This window comes from Chenopodium quinoa, unplaced genomic scaffold, assembly GCF_001683475.1.
Source record: "Chenopodium quinoa cultivar QQ74 unplaced genomic scaffold, ASM168347v1, whole genome shotgun sequence".
Lineage (NCBI taxonomy): Eukaryota > Viridiplantae > Streptophyta > Magnoliopsida > Caryophyllales > Amaranthaceae > Chenopodium > Chenopodium quinoa.
This window is the reverse complement of record NW_018744858.1, coordinates 1,227,173-1,254,981: the sequence shown is the minus strand read 5'-3', so window position 1 is coordinate 1,254,981 and position 27,809 is coordinate 1,227,173. Positions and strand designations below refer to the sequence as shown.

The following is a 27,809-nucleotide window of genomic DNA, read 5'->3' as shown; positions in this document are numbered from 1 at the left end:
TGGAAACAGATTCTCGAAAAGAAATCTAACAATTTGATAAATCAAAGAAATATATTCAAAGGGCCAGACAAATTCAAGCGGAGGGTTCACACTATTGAAACAGAACTAAAAAATATCCAGAACTTGGCAACATATCCTTAGACAAGCAAGAATAGCTGCTAACCTGTTTTTGGATGTACAGAGAATGGCGCCTTTAATAAATGATTCATGTGTTTTGAGACCTGATATATTGAAACAAAACATATTTCTGTTAGCTTGTCACAGTTGTTGAGAGAGTATAGCACTTGCTCTAAGTTGAGGTAATGACTTGTTATGGAGAGAACAAGAGTTAGCGTACCTCGCTATCAAGGCTGGGGTATGTATAAGAAAATACAATCTCCTCAACACATCTGCGAAGTCCTGCCCCTAAAACATTGGGAGCCATTAATTAACTTTGACTGGTTATTCAATCAAGAGTTGAACTAGTTCTAATTATCTGTGTGAACAATATTGACTAGACACAAATAAAACTGACAACCAGCAACAATGAAACCACCACTAATGCATGACCCAATGAAACCAGCAACAACATGTTATAGAATCTAACATAGAATTTCCTAAACTTGGCCTTCTTTCTAAATGAAGTCAGCATAACGGTCAACCAACACAAAGCCGTGGAAGTGTCCACACTCCACAAATGATCTAAGAAAGCTGACAGATTCCTTGAATTGTATACATAAGCCAAAACAGCAATTCTTAATGCATGACTCTATTGCAAAATAAAAGGTTCACAAATAGTAGTTAAACAAGCTCAACAAGAGTTAAATTGCTATCAAATTATAATTAACGTATCATATAATTAAAGTGGATGCACAGGTTTACGTGCTGGGTAATAGACACTATGTCTAGAAAAAGAAAAGGAAGAGAAACATAATTTCATTAGCAGCTTGTCCAACTCTTTTCAACTTCAAGGACCCAGCCAATGAAATTACAAATGTTAATTACTTAGAAATATTCAGCAATATAATAATTGACACAGATATCATCAAATAATCAAAGAACTCTTTTAAACCTGAAAATCCAATTTTCTTCTATAGTTCTGAGCTTTAAGTCATCACAATTGTGTTTGTATTTCTAAAGCTTATCAGCCTCACTATCAACATACTCGAATCCAAGAGTGCAATGTCATCCGTTCAACATAGCACTGAATAGTTCTTCAGACCCAATTTCAAAATCAAATCATTGTTCTTGAGGGAGGATTAATTGATTAAACTTAATCCTATTATGTCCAACACTAGATTGTTTTCTCTTACTCGACCACTCTCAATGACAAATACAACAATCCAACTCTGTTTGAGTACAAAAACAAATAAACAAACAAGAACCAACATAAAAAATAAAAAAAAAAATTAAAACACACACACACACTTACTCTTTCTTCCTCTGCTTTCTTGTTGAAACACCATCCAACTTTTCCATCCCTGCTTCAAATCGGAGGTCATTTGCCTGCTTTCGCTTCCATTTCTTCTTATTTTTCTCTTCATTTGCATCAGTGCTTACTTTTTCTTGTGGCACAGTTGATTTTTTTACCTTTTCTCCTTTAGTTCCCTTGCTTTTACCGTCCACCTCAGATTTTGAGTGAGGTTTCTGCATATAAGTTCGATAATTAAACTCAAAATTTATACTCTAATTAACAGTCATTATACTTGGCACATATAAATGAGTGTACTTAATTAGGCTTAAAGACCTTATTTCTCCTATCAGAACATACATTTTTTTTGAAATTTTTATACAGTATCATCATCAGCACATACAGAAAATAGTAATATCTGGGGTGAAATGTAAAGCTCCTTTGGATTTGTGAATCAGAAAAAACATGCATAATTCTATTTGAGCGTAATGGTAAGCCAAATTAATATAAGAACCTCCACTAATCAACTTAAGCTACCATGTTTGAGATTTCATTAGTAATGTCATAAGCTTTACTTGTTTAAGATTACGTATTTATTAATATTAAAGTCTTTTAGTGGACATCTAATCCAGATCTTCCTAAACAATGTATATCGAAGAAGTATGAGGAAATAAGTCAAACTATAAAATGTAATCAGTGCTTGCTACCAGGATTAAGACCCCAATGCTATCCCACTAACAACATAGCAAGCAGCTAAAATCAAGTTCTAGACCCCATTAAGTGTAGACAAATACTGAAGTAGCCTCTACAAATATTCAAACTAAATAGTGCAGACTTCCTGAATGCCCCATATCCTTGCCCTTGCCACCATAAATCATTTAACTATCTTGATCTAGGAAAGAAAAGTTGAGCAGAAAGGGTAGTAAATTTCCAATAAGAATTGAAAAACTTCTTAAAATCCAAACTAAGTTCTCGTCTTTCTGTCCAAAAAGTTTTATAATAATCATAAACTTCAGCCATTGAACAGAATTTTAACCTAGCAGTCGTATTCTCACTTTGTTCATTTACAGCATACTTTTGAAAACCCAAGCCACTAACTTCCCCTTGTTACAAAGTTCAACAATTACTCACCAAAATTAAGCCAAAAACCAATACATGAGCAAATTCAAAGCACTTAATACAAACATCAAAAAAATTCAAAACCCTAATCAAGGTATAATAGGTTGCCGCAGCCTTTTAGTTTCGAAACGCTATCAAACAAAGAAATTGGGTCCTGATTCCAATTACCAACACTCCATTATTAAAAATAAAATTCCTACTCAAATTAATTACTCAAAAAAAAAAAAATCCTCTGCAGAACATAAGAACCCCCAATTTTCAAACATACCCAAATAGATTCTTGCAACAGAAATTATGGCATTTTTATACCAAGATCGAAACTCTATTGAATTCAAACTTATGCTAAAGTTGATGATATTGTTAATATAAGGTCCAACAATCATAATAATCAAACCATAATCAGATTAAGGAGAAAAAACAGGAAAACAGAAGATACCCATAAAAAAAAAAAAACATCAAAACAAAACAACCCACAAGATAATTTCATCAAAAAAACACAAACAAAACCAATGATTTCATTACAAACCCAGAAAAAAGGAAGAGTATTCGCAATTGCGTAACAGCCGAACCCACCATAAAGAGTTTTCGACAAAAGAAGATGAAGCCAACGATTTTAGGTCGCAATAAGGCCACCATAGCCACCATCGCCAAACAAAACCCTTTTAACAAGAGTTTTCCACCATCGCCAAGCATAGGCGATCGAAAGAGAGAAGAAAGGAAAGGAGAGAGAGGCAGATGAGTACGCTTCAATGGAGGAGAGAGAGAAGAGAGAGAATGAGAGAGGAGGAAAGATCGAGGGGTTTCAAGAGAAAGAAAGAAGATTAAGTTATAACCGGGTTTTTTTTATTTAACAAGAGTTTTCGCACCGGTTCGAATTGAACCGGTGCGATTTACTAACTTTTCGCATCGGTTTTGTAAGAACCGGTGCGAAAACTCTTTCCTTCAATCCCGCCTATTTCTTTTAACACCGGTTTTGAAAAACCGGTGCGAAAGGTGCGGTGCCTTATTCATTTTTTCTACTAGTTTCCCTCTCTAATACTTTCTCTCTCTCTTTCTTGATTCTTTATGTTCTTAGCCTAGCCTAAACACGTCTTAATACATACTTGATACTTTTCCCTAATCCCACACCATACCTCCATCACGAGCTTTGAATACTCCTAGCCAATCTCGAAGTTGCCTTTGACCTCGACGTGAAAGGTTGATCGATAGTTCTGAGGGTTTGGTCCCTAATCTATATCTCAATTCTTATTTATTTACTTTATTTGATTCAATCTATCTTGAAGTTACTAACGTGTGTATTGTTTTGATAGAAAGAGGTACGAGGCATCAAAGTTAGTAATTTGGTCTCCCTAATATTTATTCCTTTGATATAGAAATCATGCTTAGAATATTATTTTAATTCCTAGTATCATGTTAGGATGTTGATTTTGATTCCTAGTATCATGTTAGGGTGTTAATTAATATTTCTAATATCATGTTGTTTTCTAGTATCATGTTTAGGCTAATGCTTTGATTATGATTTTTATTAATGACATGCTAGGGTTTGTTATTAATCCGTTTAGTATCATGCCTAGGATCTTGCTAATAATGTTTTGAGGATAATATGATGACGATGATTGGTGTGTCAATAATCATATGTTGCTTGATTATTCATGATTTATTGTTATTGCTTGATCACGCCCCTTTCTGCAGGTTTAAAGGGAATTTGTAATTGAAATCACGCCTAATAAGATAACTAATAATTTGATTTAGGCTTAATATGATTTTAATTCAAGTGATCACCAATAATAGATTTGATTGTGCATTAATAATTAACCAATGTAGATTAAACAGGTTTAGGGCTAACTTGATATATGTATGTTGATCGGAAAGCGCACATGAATATCATAAGAATTAAGTAGAGGCCGATTTAGGGCGGGTTCAATCTCTTTTGGGTTGGATTCGTACCATCATCCCCGAATATCCAGTCATGGTTCCGAACCACTATTGAGTTCCATGATCGTGAATGGGGTGTAACCTTCACGCTTGTGAACGGTTTACAAGTTCCTAGAACTTATTAACGACTCTATTTGTAACACCCCCAAAATTCGGGTCATTGTAAACAATAAGAGTAACCCTTTTCTTTCAAAACCGACCATCGAACCTTGGGAGTGTTACTGCTACACTTATTTTCCATAGAAAATAAATGCAAAGAAAAACGAAATACCATTTATAACTAAGTGATCTAAGTGGCGACAAGAATAAAATAGTCGTCACATCCAAACTGTAAAACATTTTAAAACATTAAATGAAAGGAAAATAACTAAGCTCAGAGTTAACTAAGAAAAAGTCTTAGCTACGTGATTATTCTAACGTCTCCTCACACGTAATCGAGTACCCTTTAACCAACCTGCAAAATAAATCAGAAACAAGAAAAGAGAGAAACTCCCAAGATCAGATAAACTGAGTAATTCCAACTCCATCCCGTAAAATATTAATTTTAGTTTGAAAACATTTTACCCAACACACTTTTATCGACACCATAATAATAAGTAAAAAAAAAATCAAGTTGTCACTTAAAATTTATTACTTTAATTAAGAAAGGGAAAGAAAACGCCAGTAAACCGGACTAGTCCTTGTCACCACCTACTTTACAGAGGGTCGCGCGTAACCCCAAATGGCCATAAATTAAACAGAATGTCCCTAGTGTGCACACCCCTCACTAATACCCATTGATTAGGAGGAAGACTAAACATCAATATACGTCAATTTAACCAACTACTAGCAATCATAACCACTAGTGGGCAACCTGTTTTTCACCCTTTCGGGTTTCATTTCCCTTCTTAATTTAATGCACATTTTGATAGATTAAATTGTCCGATCACATTGCACACGAGTATTGCACAAATTAATTTAATCCCAAGTAACAATATCTTAGTTTCTGTACTTTTAAAACAGAGTCATTTTACAAGACACACTAGTTACAACTCATTTCTCAATAGGACTTGGAGACCATCAATCACATATAATCAATCATCCAATTCCCAAGATTATAATTATATAAAAAAAACTCATACGACACAAATAATTAAATTTTCGAAAATACTATACCAGTACACAATTATAGAAAACTAGTATATTATAGGATTCCATAATATCATACGGTAACATATCCATCACATATAATTACGTAAGTACATAGTTCGGGATTCTAAAGATGATGAACATTGAAAATTACCTTGGATTACGCGTAAAATCTCAAGGTAAATAACCTCCAAAACGTTCACCTAATAGCCTCCGTCTACAACAAACAATAAAATAAACTAATTCAGTCCTACTCGTATATTTAATACCGAGAAAGTAGTAGTATGTGATTTAGAACTACTTGTAGCATACTATCAATATAATAAAATTTGGAGGAAACAAAAAAAATGTTTGTAAGTCAACTGTGACAAGAAAACAAAAGAGGTATTGGATATTAGATGAGAGGTCCATTATCTTTCCCACATTCCCACGACTGAAAGTCGAAATCCACAGCCTTCGTCCTCTAAATAAATTTCAGCCTTCTTTCTGCAACTCTTTGTCACTTATAAATAACTTTTCATCCTTCCACCATTGATACCACTAGCCCACGAAAGAAAACAGCGAAAACCCACCATTGATACCACTAGTCCACGAAAGAAAACAACAACAACCCCCTTTGAATTTTTCTTTTTTTTTTTAAAAAAAAAAAAAAAAAAAAAAAAAAATTATACTCCTTAATTATGAATTGGAAGAGGCCCTATGAAAGTATAGTTCAAGATTAACTAACGAAGGCGAAATTCGTGGAGGTTTGGTTCAAGAAGGATGAAGGTGAAGAAGAACATGGCTTACCGTTGATTAATCGGTCGGGAATGACGACTTGTGAAAGGTTGAAAGAGATGGGTATTATTTGATAGTGTTTGTATACAGCATATCAATTTTGGGATTTAGGGTATATATAACTTAGAAATCTTAGGTTTAATTGCTCTAGAATACTCAAAAGATAAGACCCAATTTCCATTTGAGTTTGTTACTAGCTTTGAAAAGATGAGCTTAAATTTTTTTTTGTTTTCAAAATCAGCCTCTGTGAAGCTCCGAAATCATTTTTTTTTGTATAATAAATCCGAAAATGGGAACAAAATAATAATTATTAATTTTTTTTTTAAATTGAAAATAATTATTAACTTAAACTGTATACTAGAAAAATCGTTGATTAAAAATAATCAAAAATTTGGGGTATTACACTTTTATCTCTAGCTTCCTTCCCTTTGGATGCCACCATGCCTAAAAGCATGATTACAATGGGGCTTAAAGTTGAGTTTGAAAAATTCCCTACAGTAATGAGAAAAATGAGATAGTTAGATACAAGGCAAGACTTGTAGCCCAAGGATTTTCTCAAATTCCAAGGATTGATTATGAAGAAACATATTCTCCAGTAGTTGATGCAACTACATTAAGATTTTTGGTAAGTTTGACAGTCACAAAAGGATTGCAAATGCAATTAATGGATATAGTGACTGCGTATTTGTATGGGTCACTCGATACAGACATTTACATGAAAGTCCCCGAAGGACTAAAACTACCAGAATACCACAAGCCTAGACAATTACTTTCCATAAAACTAAAAATGTCACTTTATGGATTAAAACAATCTGGAAGAATGTGGTATAACCGTCTCAGTGAATACCTTATGAGAGAAGAGTTCAAGAACAACCAAATTAGTCCCTGTGTTTTCATTAAGCGATCACAATTAGGGTTCCCTATTATTGCAGTGTATGTTGATGATCTAAATATCATTGGAACCCCAAATGAACTTGAGAAAACTGCAAAATACTTGATGAAAGAATTTGAGATAAAAGACCTTGGAAAAACTAAATTTTGCCTTGGATTGCAAATTGAGCACTTGAGTCATGGTATTTTTGTCCATCAATCAAACTATACAGAAAGAGTTTTGAAAAGATTCTTCATGGACAAAGCAACTCCAATCAACTTTCTAATGGTTGTTCGTTCTTGACCTGTTCACAAAGCAAACATTGACCGCAACATCCTTAAATCTTGCAGAGTTGATATCTCTTTATAAAGCAGGACGAGAATGTGTATGGCTGAGGTCGATGATTAGTAATATCCAAGAAGAATGTGGAATGAACGCAATAACAGAAAATCCAACTATCATTTTTGAAGACAATACAACATGCATCTCTCAGTAACTCTGAAGGATATATTAAGGGAGATAGAACAAAATATATATCCCCAAAACTATTCTTCACACATGATCTACAAAAGGATGAGGAAATAGATATCCAGCAAATTCGGTCTTGTGACAACCTTGCCGACCTATTCACTAAATCACTTATTTCGAAGAAATTTGAGCAATTAGTTCACAAAATTATTGGAATGTGACATCTTTGTGAACTATGCTGAAATCGAAATCAGGGGGAGTGTTATATGCACTGCATAGGGGTGTTCGCGGTGCGGTTTGGAATCCAAATCGCACCAAACCGCAAAATTGCGGTTTATATATTTTTCAAACCGCACTTCTAACCAAACCCCACCAAACCGCACCGAAAAATGCGGTTTGGTGCGGTGCGATTTGCGGTTTAACCATATTTTTAAAAGTTTTAAGTGTTTTTTTTTTTAAACAAAACTTTTATATTATTTTGTGATTATTAATTTATAATACAAATATTAATTTTTTTTTTAACCTTAAATCAGCTAATAGTCAAAGATTAGCTCATATATTTTAGCTATTTTATATTTATTCAATAAAAATATAGTATAAAAACCGCAAACCACATCAAAGTGCGGTATGGTCTAACTTTTTTTCGAAACCGCACCAAACTGCAAAACGTGGTTTGATCATTTTCAAAAATCGCACCGCAATTTTCAAACCGCAAACTGCACCAAACCGCAAAATTGCAGTTTGGAGCGGTCTAAACCGCACTCTGAACAACCCTAGCACTGCACTCTTTTTTCCTTTGATCAAGTTTTTATCCCACTGGATTTATCCTGACAAGGTTTTTAACGAGGCAGTATACCAAATCATATAATATAATATCGTTGCACTTTTTTTCCTAGCTATGGTTTTTATCCCATAGGGTTTTACCTAGCAAGGTTTTTAGTGAGGCAACATAAACCTTTTTCCTGTATGAGTCTGGGCATTCAAGGGGGAGTGTTAGAAGATAAGTCCAAAGTGAATGCATGCCCAAGAATTGATTTGATTATACTATGCTCATATAGGTCCAAAGACTTGTGAACTCATATGACTACATATGAGTAATTATTGTACTCTTAGCATTACTCATGGCTATATATACAAAGCCATGTAAGTGTAAATTACACAAGCGAAATAAAACCGAAGCACTACTACACTACTTTCACTTCTTTATCTCTTTTACTCCCAAATATATATCATTCTATTGGTAAAATATTTCTAACAAAATTAATAATGTTGCACTAGTTTTTCTTTATCTTTAGATGGACTTATTCACAAATACAAGGTGTATTGATGTATATGTTGTTGCAACAGATCAAGATCAGCTGGTCACAGCTCTTGTTGCACAATGAATATGAAGCTTCTATGACAACACAGCTACACCACAAGATTGTCCAAGTCAGCAATCTGCGACTCACATTCCAAGTCAGCAATCCATCCAAGATTACTACAACTAGCCGTACAAATTATGTTAGCTATAACAGAGTTAGATTTTCTTGTAACTGATTTTCTATTGTTTGTTGCAAGGTTGTTAGAAGGTTATAAGCTTGTAATAAGAGTAAATATAAATATGTGTGTTGCTAGTTTTTGTAAACTGTTCATTTCTAATTCAATCAAAGAAATAAACTCCTTCTATTTTCTCCATTTCTCTCTATTTCAATTCTGTTTATGTTGTTTTGCACTTGAGTTCATATCTCTATGAACTTCAATAAGGTGTGAGATAGAAGAATTCTCCTTGGAGGCTTTCCTTTCATTATTTACAATATATATACAAAATGTCTATCAAGGGGTGAAATAGTACATTCAAATAGTATCATTTAATTTATACTAGTCTAGTAACTGCCGTTAGATAAAAGTCCATCACGTTTTTTCTATTTCTCTCTCCTATTTTATTTGCTTCTTCGTTGCATTCCATGAGCATCACCATTACTCCACCGTGTCATCAGGATCTAAAGTTTATCGATGTTATAAATAAACATGGCTGCCGCATATATATATATCCTAGCAATACTAGAGTTTACCTATCCGAGTATATTACAGTACTAAGTATGGAGACAATGGACAAATAATTACATTTACAACGAGCGAGCATGAACAAGCATACATGTTGTTTTGCATGAGTTATCAGGTCTAGTGCATGTAGGATATGAAGAGCACCTACAATTGCTGACTAAGAGTTGCACTAGCTAGCTTATAGCACTAAGTTTAGACTTTGTGTCGGCAGTGGTGGAGGTCGAATTAGTATAGTAATTATTCATGTAATAACTCGGGCCGTCATTTAGTCCTTTAAACTAGTTTGATTTCAATTTCAGTTTCTTAACGCTTTAATCAATATTATTCCCCCCATAATAAATAAATGAAACGTTTTAACTTTTTACACTATTCATTTAATTCACTTTGACTAATATTTATGATTTATACATTAAAATAAAGGATTTTTTAAGCTATGTCCCTCAAGTTATTGAATTTCTCAGTTGTACCCATGTTTTTTCAAAGTTATAAGCCGTGCCCTCCACCTCACGTTATTTTATCAACAATAACCTTTGACAGCCACAATAATTAACGGACGTTAGAGAATGTTAAGTGGCGTTACTAAAATCGTTTAATTCAAAAAAAAAAAAAAAAAAAAAAGAAAAAAAATTCCCAGCCACCTTCCCCCCATCGCCAAACCCTAACCCCTCCCCTAAACACGCCGGAAAACCGACTGGCACTCCACCTTAACCACCTAAACCGGCCGGCCGGTACTCTACATCCCCATCAGACCCACCCCCGACCCCCTCCCTTTCCCTTAACCTCCGCCACATCCACCTTCTTTCTCGAAACCCCAACCACCCGACAACGCTCCTCCTTCCTTCCCCCACCTGAAACAACCCCCAACTCCCTTTCCCACACCCCGAACCGGCGAGGGAGGGTCGTTTCGAGGTGGGGGAAAGGGATTGTTGGCTGTTTCGTGGTGGTTTAACGGAGGAATGAGGGTGGTCTGTTTTTTGGGCTGGGTTATGTCACATGGTTGTGTTCGTGGAGTGTTAAGAAAGGAAGGAGGGCGAGGGGGAAAGGGCGGGGGCTTGCTTGCGGGAGGAATTGTCTGGGCGAGGGTGGGAAGCTGGTTGCCGGCGACGACGACGTGGGCTGATGGGTTAGGTTGTGGTGGTGGGAGGGGTGGTTGGTTTTTTTCTAATTAATTCTTAATTAAGTTTTAATTATTTTATTTTCTGATTTTTTAATTTTTTTTTTTAAAGTGTTAGACCAATTAGAACAAGACACGTGTCAAATTAATAACGCCACTTAACGTCTGTTAATGGATATGGCTGTCAAAGGATATTGTTGATAAAATATCGTGAGGTGGAGGGCGCAACTTATAACTTTGAAAAAGTATGGGTATAGCTTAGAAATTCAATAACTTTGGGGGCATAGCTTAGAAAAACTCTTAAAATAAATATAGTGTTCTAGGTACTTATTAAAATCGTCTCAAAGGTATTATTAATTAGTTAAAATTTTGCATTGACATTAAGGGTGTTTATCGGTCCAAGACCGGACTGGACCATACCAACCTGAATCGGACCGAAGACCGAAAAATTGAATTTCAAGAACCGAAAACTGGACCAATTAAGCTAGGACCGAACCCGGACCGGACCGAAAAAATGGTCCAAAATCTGAACCGGGCCGATTTGGACCGATTTTAGAATTTTTATAAAAAAAATTCTAAATTTTAATTAATATATGGAAAACTCGAAAAAAAATAAAGGAAAAACAATATTTTTAACGTCTTTTTTTGTATGTAGTATAAATTAAAAAAGCTCATATGACTAAATTTTTTCAACCTTGTCAAGGAAAATCTTAATCATTATTAAAGGTTTTATGTATAATTTTAAGCGAAAAACCGGTCCGATCCAAGATTGGTTTTTATAGGGTTTTGAACCGGACCGGACCGAAGACCGGAAAAATAAACTTCTCGACTCGGAGACCGGACCGATTAATTTGGTCCGGTCCGATCTATTTTTTCGCTCCGGACCAATTTTTGAACACTCCTAATTGACATACTTGCACAAGAGAAATATTTCACTTAATTAAATACAGAAGAAATATTATTTTTCTTTAAGAAGATACAATTAAGAATGCACTTCTCATATGAAAATTAATCAACTTTACAACAATTCAATAAATTACTACGTATATTTTATCTCCAAAAGACGACTGATCTAATAACTCTAGTGTGTATCCACTAAATACCCACACACTTAGTAATAACGTCATGGTCCAACTTTGTTATTTTTATGAATTATCAAAGAGACTATTACAAGTGAATTGGCCTAGCAGCCTTGACAGATTTTCATATGAATAGACAATTGCTACCCTAAAATGTGGACAACTAACACATGAAATGATCCAAATAAAATCGAAAAGTGGTTAGTTGCACACCACGTCGGATATCAAATTATCAAATAGTGGTTGGTGCTACAATTTGACTTTGTATAAATATTAACTAAGTCAAAACAAGACAATGTGCTAGCCTCCTACCGCGTCACCTAATCCATAATTTTCTTGTTATATAATTCTATCTTATTATATTTTATTAATATTAATCCCCTAATATATTGGCTCGTTCTTACAACAATTTATTATTAAATAATCCAACACACTAAATACAAATATTACAACCTTGCACAAACAATAAAAACATCCCTCTTTTTCATTCGTTTTTCTTGCTAAGGTTTTTCAATGATCTTTCTGTCTCTTTGATTTTGCCGGAAATTTTTTGGCTAGAGGTGGAAAATCAAAGAAAAACCCAGAAAAATTCAAGGAAAACCCAAAAAATTTTATTGCAAAAAAGTCAAGAAAATTTGGTCAATTATGTGTCCTTTAAGATTTATCTTGGTATTTTTCTCAGCGATTTTGGCTGGGTTTTTGGCATGGAGATCATTTCGTTCTGCACCCGACCTCGATACCGCCTTTTCTGAGGATTTGGTAGCTGATAAACCTGCATCTTCAATGGATGATCACCAAGAAAGGAACCTTAAAATGGTAAACATTCTCTCTTCTTTTTATAATTTTTTTTTTTTTTGAGCTTTTATTATTATATTTTATTTCTATTTTTTCCTCTTTTTTTCCTAAAATTTGGGATTTATTTCAGATAATTCAAGATGGTTTCTGGGTATTTGTTGACATGGCTAGTGGGAGATACTTGTGGAGAAATTTGAAGGGGATGAAAGCAGTGGAGAAAGCAAAGAGCTGCTAAAACATCTCAATTTCATATCCTTGTATTATTCACTTTGTTGAATTGAGATTTTTTTTCCCCCCTGGTGTAAACGGTGCCACAAAACGATGACGTAGACGGGATTCAATCTCACGCCATGATATGAGTTACCTTGTAAGTTACCAGGAAATACAATTGTGTAAATTTAGTTCTGACTTGAAGAATCTGGGAATTTTCCTGTGTCAAATAACATTGTAATTGTAATTGTAATTGAGCATGATTTCTGCTAAAGAGATTAAACCTAGGAGAGCTTTTAATCCAAAAATGTGACAATTAATTATCTTGGACTGATTATTTGGCTATCTTTCTGTGATTTTGTCATCTAATATTTGGATTTGAAGTCAACCGACAGTTAGGAAAGATTGTTAATCACCCTTTTGTAGCTTTTACAGCAGGGATGCTGACTGTGTAAGTTGTAATTTGCTCAATGTGTAAGTTTTGATCTTATGAAGAACCCATAAATCATGCTGGAATTCTCATCAATATCCGGGGTTGGACTATTTGATCAAATCCCGTCCTAGGCATCATTATTTTGAAACTGCACCTTATTTATTCGAGAAAATCCTAAAACGCCTACACACTATGACCACAATATCCAAAAACAAATATATATTACATGAGATAGCAAACGGTCACACCAGAAGCTTTTAATAGTTTTTGGTTCGGCGAACCGAAATGTTTCTATCTTTTTACAACACAAAATATGTACAGGACACAAGAAAAGTTGGATACTTTAAGCTTAGATCAACAGATATTTCTACCTCAGATCAACCTGTAATTTAACAGACATGTACACAAGCACGAGGAGTGCGCCTTGAGGTACTGGTGCATAACGCAAAATATTTGATCCAACCCACATGGCGATGACCACAAGAGTGACTACGCTACTGCTATTTTTGCCACATATCCAGCTTGCAAGGGAGAGGCACAAGGAAAGCAAAACACCGCCTTTACCACCCAATAACCAAGCAATCAGGTAGCCCATTTTATAACCGGCATCTAACTTTTCATCAAACCATGCTGTTAGGCTGCTGAAAATAAGTGATGATTGGCAGCCAAATGTTTTCATCAGAGTTACAGAGAGGAAAATAGACTGAAGAACTTCAAAGAATGAGCCCCTTTCTTCCTCAGCCTTTTCTTCAGGCTCTTCATCAGAATCAGTGTCGTCAAAGGAATAACTTTGTCCGCCGTCATCATATCGTTTGTGATATCTATCATTTTGCATCTTCTGCCTTAATTCGCTCCATCTATGCATTATAAATTCATTTTCAAACTCGAAATCCTGATTAATATTTCTTTGGACAGGGGCGTGCATGCCAGATCTGAGGACTCTATCATACTGAACCTTTGTTGCTTCATTAGATAGCACCTAATTAACAGATAAAGCAAATACAACTCGGCCATAAATTTTAAACTGACAATACACAAAAGAAGGGGGGGGGGGGGGGGGGGGGGGGGACGAACAGACAAATGATTTTAGTCAATGATCATCAGGTTCAGTACCAAAAAAAAAAGAACTAACACACAACCCAAGGGAGAGGGAAAAAGACTTGCTCACTTGGTAGGCGAAATGAATACTTTTGAATACTTCACCAGCTCGTGAATCCTTGCTAACATCCGGATGCCACTGCAACCACAGACAAGACGGTTCAATTTCTGAATGACTGATGAAAAGTAAGCCTTAAATTCACACAACTTCACAAGTGAATTGAAAAGTATCAATTGATTCACAGTAATTGATACACCAAAGTAGATACATTTAACATCCCTTGGGGTGAGCTTTTTAAGAGGAAGCAAGCAATGGCTGACCTTTAACACCACCATAATTTAGATTATGAACATCAAGAAGCAAAAGGCTATTTACAATCAATCAAAGCCTTAATCCCATAAGTGGGGTCGGCTACATGAACCAAATTTGATTATTCCGTATAGTCATCCACAAAATTCTTCCTCCTCCATCCCTTACGATCCAATGCTTCATCCTCATGCTAATCCATATACTTCATATCCTTCCTAACTCCTTCCAACCAAGTCAATTTTGGTCTCCCTCTCCCTAGTTTAACCCCTCCATGGTCCCACTCTTCGAACCGGTGCACCCTCGGGTCTCCGTCTTACATGCCCAAACCAACGCAAGCGATTTTCCCTTAGTTTGTCCGCAATGCCTGCCACACCTACTTTCTTGCGAATAACCTCATTTCTGACTCTATCTCTTAGAGTGTTCCCACACATCCACCTTAACATGCGCATTTCTGTAACCTCCATCTTTTTAATGCGCTCCTTACCATATTAGATACTTTCTGAGCCTCCCTTGGGGTGAGCTTTTCAGGAGGAAGCAAGCAAGGGCTAGCCTTTGACAGCACCAGAATTTACAAGTAAAATAAAGCATATGAGCATCAGAACATCAAAGGCTATTTCAGTCCTGAGCTCATGATGGACAATATTCGTTACTATTTCCTCTAAACGGTTTTGAATGAAACTAAAGGCCATAGATTAGACCTTTCCTGGCTGCAGTTTGCAATAGACATAGTACTAGTATAGCACCCGTGCAATTGCACGGTTTTAAAAGTACAAATACCAAATCTCACAAAATCAAGTAAGGTTAGTTTAATGCATAATATTAAAATATTTTACACTAATTGATCAAAAGTTACCATCATGTTAAAAATAAATTCATCCACTTAATGGAGACCGCACAATTTACATTAAAAAACTAAACATTATAGGGTCATATCTTTAGGTACTTAAGTTATTTATTAGCATCATTTTTTTTTCCTTACAAAATAAATAAAATTGCTACCCAAATTGGTGCCTTTTTTAAAAGACATGGATTTGCTAGATATGTCCAAATATAAGCTGATCTAGTTGATTGTTATGTGTAATAAGCTTATGCCCTACGGAGTAGGTCTAAAGACAAGAATTGTCCCTTACTTTCTTTGTTACGGTCTATGATGCATGGGTTCTTCTAATGATCATCATACCCATGTCAAACACGCAATACGCACCCGTATTCCTATGGATACCGAGTATTTTGATATATAGTATTATTATATTTTTAAAATATTTTTTAATAAAAAAATTGCCCAATCATAAATTGCATTGTTTGTGGCTAGATATCAAGAATAAAACAATATAATAAATACGTAAGATATCTTATAATATAATCTATATATGAAAATAGAAAATATTTCATATAAATAAGGTTATTTGATACACTATAATAAATGATTTTATTAGTATAATAATTAATAATATTATATTTTAATATATTTTTTTATATTACCATATTTCGTTATATGAATATATTATACTAACAGATCTTATTAGTATAATAATTGATATTATTATATTATACTTTATTTTGTCCCTATATGAATATACATATTTATAGTAAATTGCAATATCACAATAAGATTTAGTTGATATGTTTAGTGGTGGAAAATTGAGCGGGAAGATTTTTAACCACATAGTGACATGTGTCAAGTTGTAGATTAAACTTCCTCTGTTTTAGTATAGTTATTATTATTATAGATAGATAGATTTCTTTGAGTTATCCGCTCTATGACTTTTTCTCTCTAATGGGAACTTTAGTAACTTTTTCTTAAAAACCTTAGGAAAAACTACACAGATGTTGACACGCTTCTCCTTGTCCAATTCTACAAATGGCCAATTTTAAAAAATAATCCTTAAAATACTAACCAGATAAGATTACCTGGTCAAAGCATTCACTTATCTTGTTGTGATTAATGTGCCTGGACTTTGATGTAAAAAATCAACTATGTATTCCCCTTAATTTGCATTACTAAATCAGGAACAATAAGAGAAACCAAAAAAAAAACCAATATTAGTAATAGTAAGTGAATTACTCTGCATTTGAAGTACTATTATTGATATTGTTCACAAATATCCAAAGTACATATCACAAACAACAAACTATAAATTATATTGTATTTTATGAGAGAATGGGTTATTTAAGGTTAACTCTTGGTGAGCAAGTTCCATGATACTTCCTCCATAATAATTGCACCATATTCCCTTTTAGGACACTTCATAATAATTGCACCATTTCCTCTTTTGGTATTATTTTTAAGCTAAAATGACAATAGTGCCCTTCAAAAATATATTCATTCTTTTGTCTCTCCTCTCACCCTCTCCATTATAAAACACTTTTTTTTTTGCAAGAAACTACCTTATTAAAAAAATCTAGCAAAAAACTACCTTATAAACAAAATTTTTTGCAAGATACCAGTTGACAGATTGCTCATCATTGACTAGTCACGTGATGGTGAGGGTGGTGGTTTCGATGTAAGTAGGGTAGGTAAATGGTGTTTTCAAGTAAGGCGGTGAGGGAGGATGGTTTTTCGGGGAAGGCAGTGAGCGTGGGTGGTGGTTTCGCAAGGAGTGGTGAGTGTGGTGGTGATGGTAGTGACCAATACATGTTTAGTCAATGCACGATTATTAAAGTCAACGATGAGGATCCGACAACTAATATCTTCTTGCAAAAAAATTCGTTTAAAAGGTAGTTTCTTGAAAAAAAAAGAAAAAGAAAAGTAAAAGTGATTTATAAGGGAGTTTCTAACAAAATTTTCATTCCCAATTACCATGGTTGTCGTCCAGTAACACCACCTACCCCCACCTCCTTCACCCAACTGCCACCTTGACTCCACCCCAACTTAACCACCACCATCCTTGTTAATTAAACGACCTTTCTCAAGTTCAAATGTCCTAATAACCGTCGCCGACGATGCAGCCGCAGTAGTCATCGACATCAAAACCTTAGTCAAAGACCATGCTAGCTTCTGCGACAAGCTTGTGGAGCTAATTTCGTCGAAGTTCTACCTTCCGACAAACAATGACAAAAAGTTTCAAGGGTTATCGAAAGCAACGAAAACGGAAGCGGAGCTTTAATCGATTGAGAGCATGAAGAAATTGAGACGTGATCAATTAGATACTGAGAAATCGTCGAAATCCACCCTACATTTGTTGACGGGCTCACTGGAGAGCAAAAAAAATGGGTGAATAAAGCTTCAGACGATGATGATAGTAGTGGTGGTGGGAGTTAGGAAGCGGTGGAGGGATGACGAGAGAGAGGAGAATGTTGAGGCTAAGGAGAAGAGGGAGTGAGTGTGGTGGGGTTGGTGAAAATCGAAGGTTAGTGTATGTGATGGTTGGGTTATGGTGGGATCAGTGGTTACAGGGAAGAAGGGCAAAGTAGTCTTTTTTACAACAACTTTTTCCTTTCTTAAATAATGTGCCATTTAGAAATGGTTCAATTATTTTGTAACAGAGGAAGTGCGATGTTTTGAACTATGAGGGAATCAAGTGGGGATGTAGTAACTTTGGATGGTAAATTGTCAAAAAGCGAGTATGTTAAGTACCTTGCATGGCTTTTACATAAAAGATGGAGATATTGTACAGCATTAATCCGAGTAGACAAACAGAGCACTGCAATTAGGGTAATGTCTGATAAGTCTGGCCTCTCCGTGCAGTTTCATCTATATACGAGACAATAAATTTAATTGTGTTAAAGTGTTAAGCATCATATAAACCTCCCTTCCCCACTGGTTTTTCAGTTCTGTGAAAATAAAAGACTAGATCATCTGGCTTATCTCCCCTTAATTTTCTAATACTACTTTACTAGCTCATTCTCATATCAATTTCTTATTTGTCTATCTATTAACGAATGCATTCAATTACCAATAAAAGTTGCTTTCATGATGACATAAGTATTTTTTAGAGTTTTTGGAATGGCTTGCAACAACATCAACACATTCAGTTCAATTCATTAAATAAGCCATACTCAGATCTAGGAGTAGACTAAATACCCCCCCCCTTCCCCACAATCACCGCAAACAAGAACGGCATGGGAGAATGATATTGTTATGCCCGAAACTGCCCCACCATGATGAACTTAGGAGGAGATCAAAATGCTAAGAAAGCCATAATAGGCTACTAGACTTCATCAGAGTTATTCTGACCTTTCGACCAAAAACTGGAGCATTGCCACAGTTTATCACTCTGATTTAGTTAACCCGTGCCTCTTCCTGGCCCAACACCCCACATACAAAGCTTTAATCGAAAAATTGCTACACCACAAATGGCAGGAACTAGGAACATTATATATAAAGTCCTGCAAGTATGTTCTTTGATAAAAATAGTATAACTTGCAGCACATAGCACAAACTTAAGCACTGTAATGTGTTCATTAAGAACACATTTGTTTTTAGTTTTTTTGAGAACCTCAAGAAACAAGTCAACTACATCACTTCATTTATAAGAATTTGGTTCAACATTCTTTTGCTTCCAACCCATGAACTTACTCAATCAGACTCCCGACTCCCCCAATTTGACACTGACACTGCTATCACTCGAGCAGCAACAAATACCATTAAAGAGGGCAATAAAAAAAAATGCATCATTAACTCTTCAGCATGGTCAGCACTATTACCACTCTATTCCTTTTCTATTCTATAACCAAAGACCTTTTTGGAGGAAATGTTTTAATTAAAAATCTTCCTACTCTTTCATGCCCTTTAATCATTACCTTTCCACTTCTTAGCAAAAATCTAAAGATTTCTAAACCAAACGTGCTCTAATTGTTCTTACTGCAGAGTAGAATACATAGTTCCAAACATAAATTTTATACTGCTTAGCAGCCAATTAAACTCAACTAAAGCATATCAATCAACAATTATAACACAATAGACGATTTCCAAATTCAATGACATAATAAAATCAAATTTACAAAATGATGAGCTACCACTTAAGTAGAATACAATCAGCACTTCACAGTTACAGATATTCTGCTGCTAGTCTGCTACGCATTTACCATAACACCAATTTAAGTCAACAGCCCAACAGCAAACAGATATGGAAGTCCCAAAGAAATATAGACTACACAAAGTCACTAAGTACAAACTGCTGGTTTGTGCTCCAAGGAATAAAGGTAATATATTAAAATCCTTCTCTTGACAAGCTATACCCTCTTTCTTTTACTTAATCTTAACATTATTCCACCTTTCTACATGACTACAAGATCATGGTATAATATTATAATTCTCATCAATATCTCACTATTGGATACTCCCTCGTATTGCTAATCTTATATTCTTTGTTATCGTTTCCAATGCACAAGTCAAAACTACAAAATCGAGAGGAATCTAACAAAACTCCAAGTGATTATTTTTTTCTAATAACATCAATGAGTACTCATATCCAAAGTTGTGGCAATTTGACCTAGAACATTCCAACTAGATGCATCAACATGAAACAAAGTGAAAGCTACAATCATCCCATGGCCATTGACAATAAGAAAAGGGTCCACTCAATACATTGAAACTTTAGTTCATACTATAGTCTTCCAAATTGAAAGTTTGCATCAAGGAGCCTAGCATGAAATGTACGTCTCCCTCCTACATACTTTGTATGATATATAAACATCCAATTCTATTCTTTTCTTATTCTAATTACTCATCCAAGTTTCCATTAATTTCAAGCGCCAAGTATCTATTCAACAATCAACACAAACGTTTGGTCATTGCTATATTGTTACATTTATTTTCAAAACATATCAACAAAAAGTATTCTTTAGAAATTTCACTACCATTTCTATTCCAAAATGAATGCAACAATTTGAGTGGCACACTTGTCAACAAACAACTTCGGCCATTAATATCTCTAATTATGTATTAATACATCAAATATATACATTGAATAAATCTAAAAACATCTCAAATACAAAGCACTAACATTTATACTTGTATATTAGTATTAAAAACAAAAACATTCATCAAAGTTTGACAATCAAACGATAAAACCAACTTCCCAATTCATCATCAATTCATTAAATGAAATCAAATGAGCTTAAAAACTCAAAAGTAAAAAAAGAAGATACCTTACGCGCAAGAAGGCGATAAGCTTTCTTGATATCAGAGGAAGAAGCAGAAGAAGAAATCCCTAAAACAGCGTAGTGATTCTGCTGGTTTTTATTGTGGCCGTCAATTACTGCAGAAACCCAGAAAATATCTCTCCTCCGGCGTCTACCATGTGGCCTCAACAGCAGCAATTTACCAGCGCCGCCGTATATGGTGGTCGAACTTGGCCATACCGCCAGTTGCCCAATTAGCATTTCTTGCTACTAAATCCAAGCTAAGTACTTTGATTTCTTTTTTTGGTGGGGTTGGGTAGTTTTCTTGTATTGTTCCATCAAAGTGATTTTAGCATCGTCATTGAAGAAAGGTACTGTAAGAGAATTGAAGTTTTGGGAGAGAAATAGCTTGATTTTATTTTGGATTTTAACGAAATGGTCCTAAATCCACTTATGGACTTTTCCTCAAAACATCCACTTATGGACTGTGGTCATTTGATTGAAGGGAATGGGATTGTGGGTCGGGTCGGGTCGGATCAGGTTTAATCGGGTTTTTGGCTTGTTAACTTTGAAAGCTAGTCGTGTTGATTTGAATTGGGTTGAATTAAAGTTTGAATTTTAAGGCAAAATCTAATCACAAACTCGTAAACATAAGTTGGGCGGGTGAGATATAGTCGACTAGTTGCTACACTAATGTGAAAGATAAACTTTTGAACTTGGATTAGATTACCTAAATCATAACTAGTGGTAGGGCATGTTGGCGTCAATTTTGCATAAATCAATTTTTCGATGAACTAACATTTCTCTCTAAACTATATACAAATATGCGTTTAAGAGAATGCAAGCATCCAACTCTCTCTCGTTTGGGGCTAGGGATCCAATTTTAGGTCTATAAAGAAGGTATTTAAGATTAATTAGTCTCAACTCCCATATGTAGCTTGGGGGGTTCAAAAACCAGTTCGGACTAGAAAAACGGACTGGACCGTCTGATCGGTTTGGTCTCCGAGTCAAGAAATTATTTTTTCCAATCTTTGGTCTAGTACAGTCCAAAATCCATTAAAAATTAGTCTTGGATTAGAGTGGGTTTTTTGCTTAAAATTGTGCATAAAATCTTATTATATTAAATAAGTTAGAAAAGCTTAATTTTGGAAAATTTTGACTTTTACCACCCAAAAAAACGCAAAATTGGTTTTTATAGTCCAAGCTTCTAAAAGTTTATTTTAGTACCAAAATAAAAACTAAAATATGAATTGACCACTTAATGAATTCCATCCATGAATCCGTTAGAGGAGCCTACTATCTCCAGGTGTCACCAATATATTGGTCCAAAAAAGGAAAAATTAAAAAAAGAAAAAAGTAAATAAAATAAAACCTTAACAATAACCAAGCAGCCCCACTCTACCCCTCCTTCCGGCACCCCCTACCCCACCCCCGAAACGTGCCCCATTCCCAACCCCACCACCGAAATCTACCCCTCTCCCTTTTCCCCACCCCAAGACCGCCCCTTTCCTTTTCCCGCACCTTGAAAATCACCCCTTTCTTTTTCCTCCACTTTCGAAAACCACCCCTCTTTTTTTCTCCCCAAAACGACCGATATCGACCACGGCAGCCCCAGCCTAGCCCCAAGGTATAACTATTATATAATGAGCTCGATTTTGACAAGCTTAGCATCACCAAGGTATCACTATTATATGATTAAGCTAACACCACAAATTTGACCAACCTTAATAATTTAATATAATTGTCATAGCCACTATAATCACAAACATCTCTTCCATGAAAGCTCATAAATTCCGTGTTTTCAAGCCTCTCTTTCAATAATCAACCAATCAAACGGTCTCATTAGAGGTTTGGACTAATCAAACGTATCTTTTCGCCTTAAACTTCCTCTCAACAAAACATTCCCTTGAAATTAGTATAACTTACTCTTCACTGGTGTGGATATTAGGTAGTCAAAATCATAATAAGTTAGTAACCTTGAATCATAGATTCCATAATTATAAAGCCCTTCTCCCCTTATGCCCTTCTCCCCATGTGGATATTCATCGATAGTCAATCATAATAAGAATTATGTATAGAAAGACAATCATATACATAATGAAAAGGAAGGAAAGTGAAGAAGATAAGAGAATTAGCAATGCAAAGGTATGAAGTATAATAATAACTTTACTATTGATCCTAATTTTACATTTTTACTCCCTATCCCTAGTAATTTTTCAAATTTTATTCCTATACATACCAAACAAGGGAAAAACACTTATCTTATCTTGATTTCTCTATCACTATCCTTTAGATCTCTTGTTCGTTTAAGCTGAATTGCGCTAAACTATATTGAACTGAACTGACTTGAAAATAAGTTTGAAAAATCAAGGTCTTACACAGTTTACCCCTCTTTATATTTCTACCAAGTGTCTCGTCAATTTTTGAACAAATAATTTTATACTCATGTATCTTCCAATAACATATGTTTGACAATTAACTAATGTGTGGCCCGTGCGATACCCCGGTTTGCTAGTTTGTACTTGTTTATTTTGTTAATCATGTTCGATTTTTTTCCTTAGTGTTTTGATAATCATTTTGAAATTTCATGAGTTGAAAAATAATTTGTAGTAGGAGAACCATATTCAATATTTGATACGTTATGATTTAAAGATAATTAACAACTATTGACTATTCAACTATAGAAAAATAAAATTACGGATTTTTCACCAAATACCACTGAGTTTTTCAAAAATTCACCATATACCACACAAAATTTTCTAATTCACCATATACCATTGAGTTATTGTACGTTAACACAGAATGCCATTTTTGGTAACTGTCGTTAGTGTGCCGTTAACGCCGTTAGTAATTAGGGTTAATTATGCTACGTGGCTGTCACTTATTGGCTCTTATTAATATTATCTAATTAATTAGTTAAATAAAGAATTAAAAAAAAAACAACCACCACCTCCTCACTCCACCAACCTCGTCACCCCCTTCCCTCACCAGCCCAGCTCCCCCTCCCCGCCGGCGGCCTTGCGCAGCCTCTACCCTCGCCGGCGACCTTGCCCAGCCTCCTCCCTCGCCAGCCCTCCGGAGCTCCCCCTACCCCTACCATCTCCCCTTCCCGTCCGCCTTCTAAACCACCATCCTCTAAATGCACTTCTCTCAACCCATCTTCCCAAAAATCAATCTGCATCTCCCGCCGGTCGGAATCCGACCAAAACCCCCCGCCGGTGCTCCTCCCCTTTCCCTGAACCGACGTGCCCGCATCTCCCACGAAAACCCTCAACTCTGTTCGTTTCTCTCTTCAACTTGAAAAAATTGTGGTATTTGAAGATTGTTGTAATTCCTTGGTACAATTTGAGATAAGATAGGTCTAATACTCTGAATTTTGTATTTGGATTTGGAATTGAAATGGATCCTTTTCATCTCTTATCTTTCATCATCGACTTTCGTAAAGGTATTCTCCGATTACCTTTCATCTCAATTTTGGGTTTTTGGGTTGGTTGTTTGCTACTAAATTGGGCGGCGGCGACGTGAGGGAGGGGGATCTGGGTCGCCGGCGTTGGATTTCGGCATGGTGGGTTTCGGCTTAGGTGAAAGGGTTGCAGGGGGAGACGTTTTGGGCAGATAGGAGGGAGAATTTGGGTTAGGTATGGTGGTTCAAGGGAGGAATGGGGGCACCGGCGCAAAACTGGGTGAGGGGCGGCGCCGACACGGTGGTGGTTCAAGGCTGGGAGCGGGTGGCGAGGGGCTAGGCTGGGTGCTGGGTGCTGGTTGGGGGCGAGGAGATGGCTGGGAGTTGGTGGTGGTTTTAATTTTTTTTCAATTATTGTTGTGAAAGTTTTTCAATTAATTATTTAGTTTTTTAATTTTTTTTTTAATTTTTATTTTTTGATAATTAATTAAATAATTATTTTAAAGTTAAATAATTTAAAAGGCAACCAATTACAAGCTGCCACGTAGCACAATTAACGTTAATGACTAACTGAGTTAACAGAAATGGCATGTTGTGACATTTATGTTAAACTCAGTAGTATATGGTGAATTAGAAAATTTTGTGTGGTATATGGTGAATTTTTGAAAAACTCAGTGGTATTTGGTGAAAAATCCGATAAAATTATTATATTTCATCAAATCAAAAAAATAATACAGAGTTTTTCAAATCAAACTTCAAAAGTTAAGTTGTTAAATTGTCTTGTGTCATTACATAATGAAAACAAATAGTACAATTAAACACTAATTATCTTATCTAAGTTAACTACAATTTTGTTGGATAGAAAAATAAATTAAATGAATAGCTAAGATGGTAAAACTTGTAGCTTAATATTTGTTGGTCTCGAGTTCGTGTCTTTGTAAAAGCATTTTTAAGTTGTCAAATCTAATACATGTTGTGGAGGTGACATGTCATGTTATAGTGTTTAAAGATGTGACATGTGGCTCATACTGCTAACATGTCATGTTTATATTGCTTAAAAAACGTGACATGTGGCACATATTCTGTTTTAGGAACGCTTTTTAATATAGAAGTATAGATATCTTAAATAAATGGTGTATTAGTAAACAAATAAAAAATTGATATTAATATACAATGTTTCTAAACCAACAATATATTATATGTAGGGGTATAAAAAACTTATCCGACCCGAAAGATTTACCTAAATCTGAACTGTTTTCGAACTAGTTGGACCTGGGTATTTTGTATCCGAATTTGATCTGGAGTTGACCCAACGTTATCTCCAAATCGATTCCACCCGGTAATTTATGATCCAACCCCAACTTGGAATCGACTCATATTTACTCCGAAACCAATAACATCCGATAATATAAAAGTCGAATTCGATCTAGCCCGAAACGAAATCTACCCGAAACCGTTTAGACCCGAAATATACCTCTTTTTACCCGACCTTTAATTACCCGATTTGAAACTTCCCATGACCCAATTAAAACCGACCTGAAATAATGAGTGGTGCGGAAAAGCAATAAGAGTATTTGAATGGAGACAACATTATAGGGACGGTACAATGATGGATATATTAGTCCATGATTTTAGTATACTTATGTCAAACATTCCTAAATTATCATTATACCATAAATGTAGTTCCTATATATATATATGTATGTATTTCAACTTAATTTTCTCTTATCTGAATTTACTTCAACCTAATTTTCTCTTATCTGAATTTATATAAACAACTCTTAATTTATAAACATATCTGAATCTATCTGAACTCATATCAATCTGAACCTATCTAAATTTCTTTGAAATTATATGAACTTATTTGAATTTATAAGAAAATATCTGGATTATATGAAATAATTTGAACTTATATTAATTTATCTAAACTTATTTGAATTTATCTGAAATTAAATTATCTAAACTTGTCTTAATTTATCATAAATTATTTGAACTAATCTGATTATTTAAAAAATTATCTAAACTTTTCTGAATGTATCTGAAATTACCCAAACTAATCTGAATTTATTTGAACCAATTTGAATTTGTCTGAACTAATCTGAATTGTATAAACCTATCTAAAATTATATGATATTATCTGAACTTATAGTCTTGAAATAAGAGAAAATAAGGTGAATTGAACAAACCCTTATCTGAACATACTTTAACTTATTAGACCTTATTATAGCTTATTTTAGTTGTAATTTATCTAAATTCGGATAACCTTTATTAAGCTTTATTAAAACTTATTTTAGTTATACATCAAACTCAAGTAACATTTATTCATTATTGACCATTAGTAATGTGTCCTTACTAAATAAGGAGTTAGAATTATTATGAAACCAACGTAAAATAAATGTGTTGCAATTATTACGAAATGAAGGGGTATAACTTCATTAAAAAATTCAAACATTACTAAAATTTGAAAATCTTGTATTCTTAATCACGATTTAGATGCTAATATATAATAAACAATCTTAATACTTCTAATAATCAAGTTGCCAATGATTGACGATGATAAATAGCCGCAAAGACGATGATAAATACAAAACGGTAAAGAAAAAGACATTTTACAATGATGTGATAATCACCCGATCAAGGCGATAAATAGTCATTTTCAATAATAACCTTGAGTTGTCAATCTTATAACAATTCTAATAAGCCAATGCGAAACTTAATTAAATGAAACCCAATAGACTATATATGAATGAAAATCTCCAATAACAAAAATGACATGACATGTATTCTAATATAGCTAAAACGACTTGAACTGAGATGGATTTGAATTCAAATTAGTCGACTCAAAACTGAAACTAAAGTAGTTTTAACTGAGAATGAGCTAATAATCGAAGTAACCAGATTCAAATTTTAATCGGAACTGAATTGATTTGAACCGAGATCTTATCGAATTCGAAATGACCCGTTCCAAAGTCAAATAAATCCATTTTGACCCATATAAACCCGATAAAATCCGAAGCCGAGTTCATCTTAACTCGATATGACTCGACCCGAATTTGACTTGACCCTAATTTGATTTTGTATCTGACCATGCTTGAGCTCAACTTTAACCCAAATCTGATTAAGCTCAACTCGATTTGATTTGGTTTGTTAGATTAATATAACCCATCATTACCCGACCCAAACATCCCGACTCGTCGTGGATCAATCCAAACTCCATCTGGATACCCGATTTGACACCTTTAATTATACGTAGTTCAACATTAAGCTATTGTATCTAGGTAAAAATATACTACATATTAACTAAAAAGTAATATGTAAATAGTGCAAAAACTTATATTGTGTCATTTTAAAAAAACAACCCAATGTTTATTAGCTAGATATTATTGGCCGAAGTTTTCTTTTAGTCAATATTCTTTTTTTTGATGTAAACAAGGGCAAAGCCCTGTTCTTTTAGTCAAATTTTAACACCATATTTTCTACCAAAAATAATTTACAGTATATTCTTACCAAAAACAATTTACCATGGCTTTGGACAACCCATAGTGAAGGAAAATCTGTGTCCATACA

General features: G+C 34.7%; 3 protein-coding genes across 3 annotated transcripts; 1 reads left to right on the top strand and 2 right to left on the bottom strand.

Moving 5' to 3' along the window:
• Positions 1–914: 914 nt before the first annotated feature.
• LOC110704772 lies at positions 915–3,430 on the bottom strand. Its single transcript, XM_021882583.1, has 2 exons — positions 3,083–3,430; positions 915–1,626 (listed from the first exon to the last, which is right to left on the bottom strand). Exons 1-2 carry the CDS (start codon positions 3,200–3,202, stop codon positions 1,408–1,410), a joined length of 339 nt encoding a protein of 112 aa, XP_021738275.1. The 5' UTR covers positions 3,203–3,430; the 3' UTR covers positions 915–1,407.
• Positions 3,431–12,320: 8,890 nt separating this feature from the next.
• Positions 12,321–13,458, top strand: LOC110704771. The gene is made up of 2 exons (XM_021882582.1): positions 12,321–12,743; positions 12,853–13,458. The coding sequence occupies exons 1-2, from the start codon at positions 12,573–12,575 to the stop codon at positions 12,955–12,957; spliced, it is 276 nt and encodes a 91-aa protein (XP_021738274.1). The 5' UTR covers positions 12,321–12,572; the 3' UTR covers positions 12,958–13,458.
• Positions 13,459–13,566: 108 nt separating this feature from the next.
• LOC110704770 (dnaJ homolog subfamily B member 6-like) lies at positions 13,567–21,307 on the bottom strand. The gene is made up of 3 exons (XM_021882581.1): positions 20,867–21,307; positions 14,534–14,602; positions 13,567–14,344 (listed from the first exon to the last, which is right to left on the bottom strand). Exons 1-3 carry the CDS (start codon positions 21,098–21,100, stop codon positions 13,733–13,735), a joined length of 915 nt encoding a protein of 304 aa, XP_021738273.1. The 5' UTR covers positions 21,101–21,307; the 3' UTR covers positions 13,567–13,732.
• Between the last annotated feature and the right edge of the window lie 6,502 nt (positions 21,308–27,809).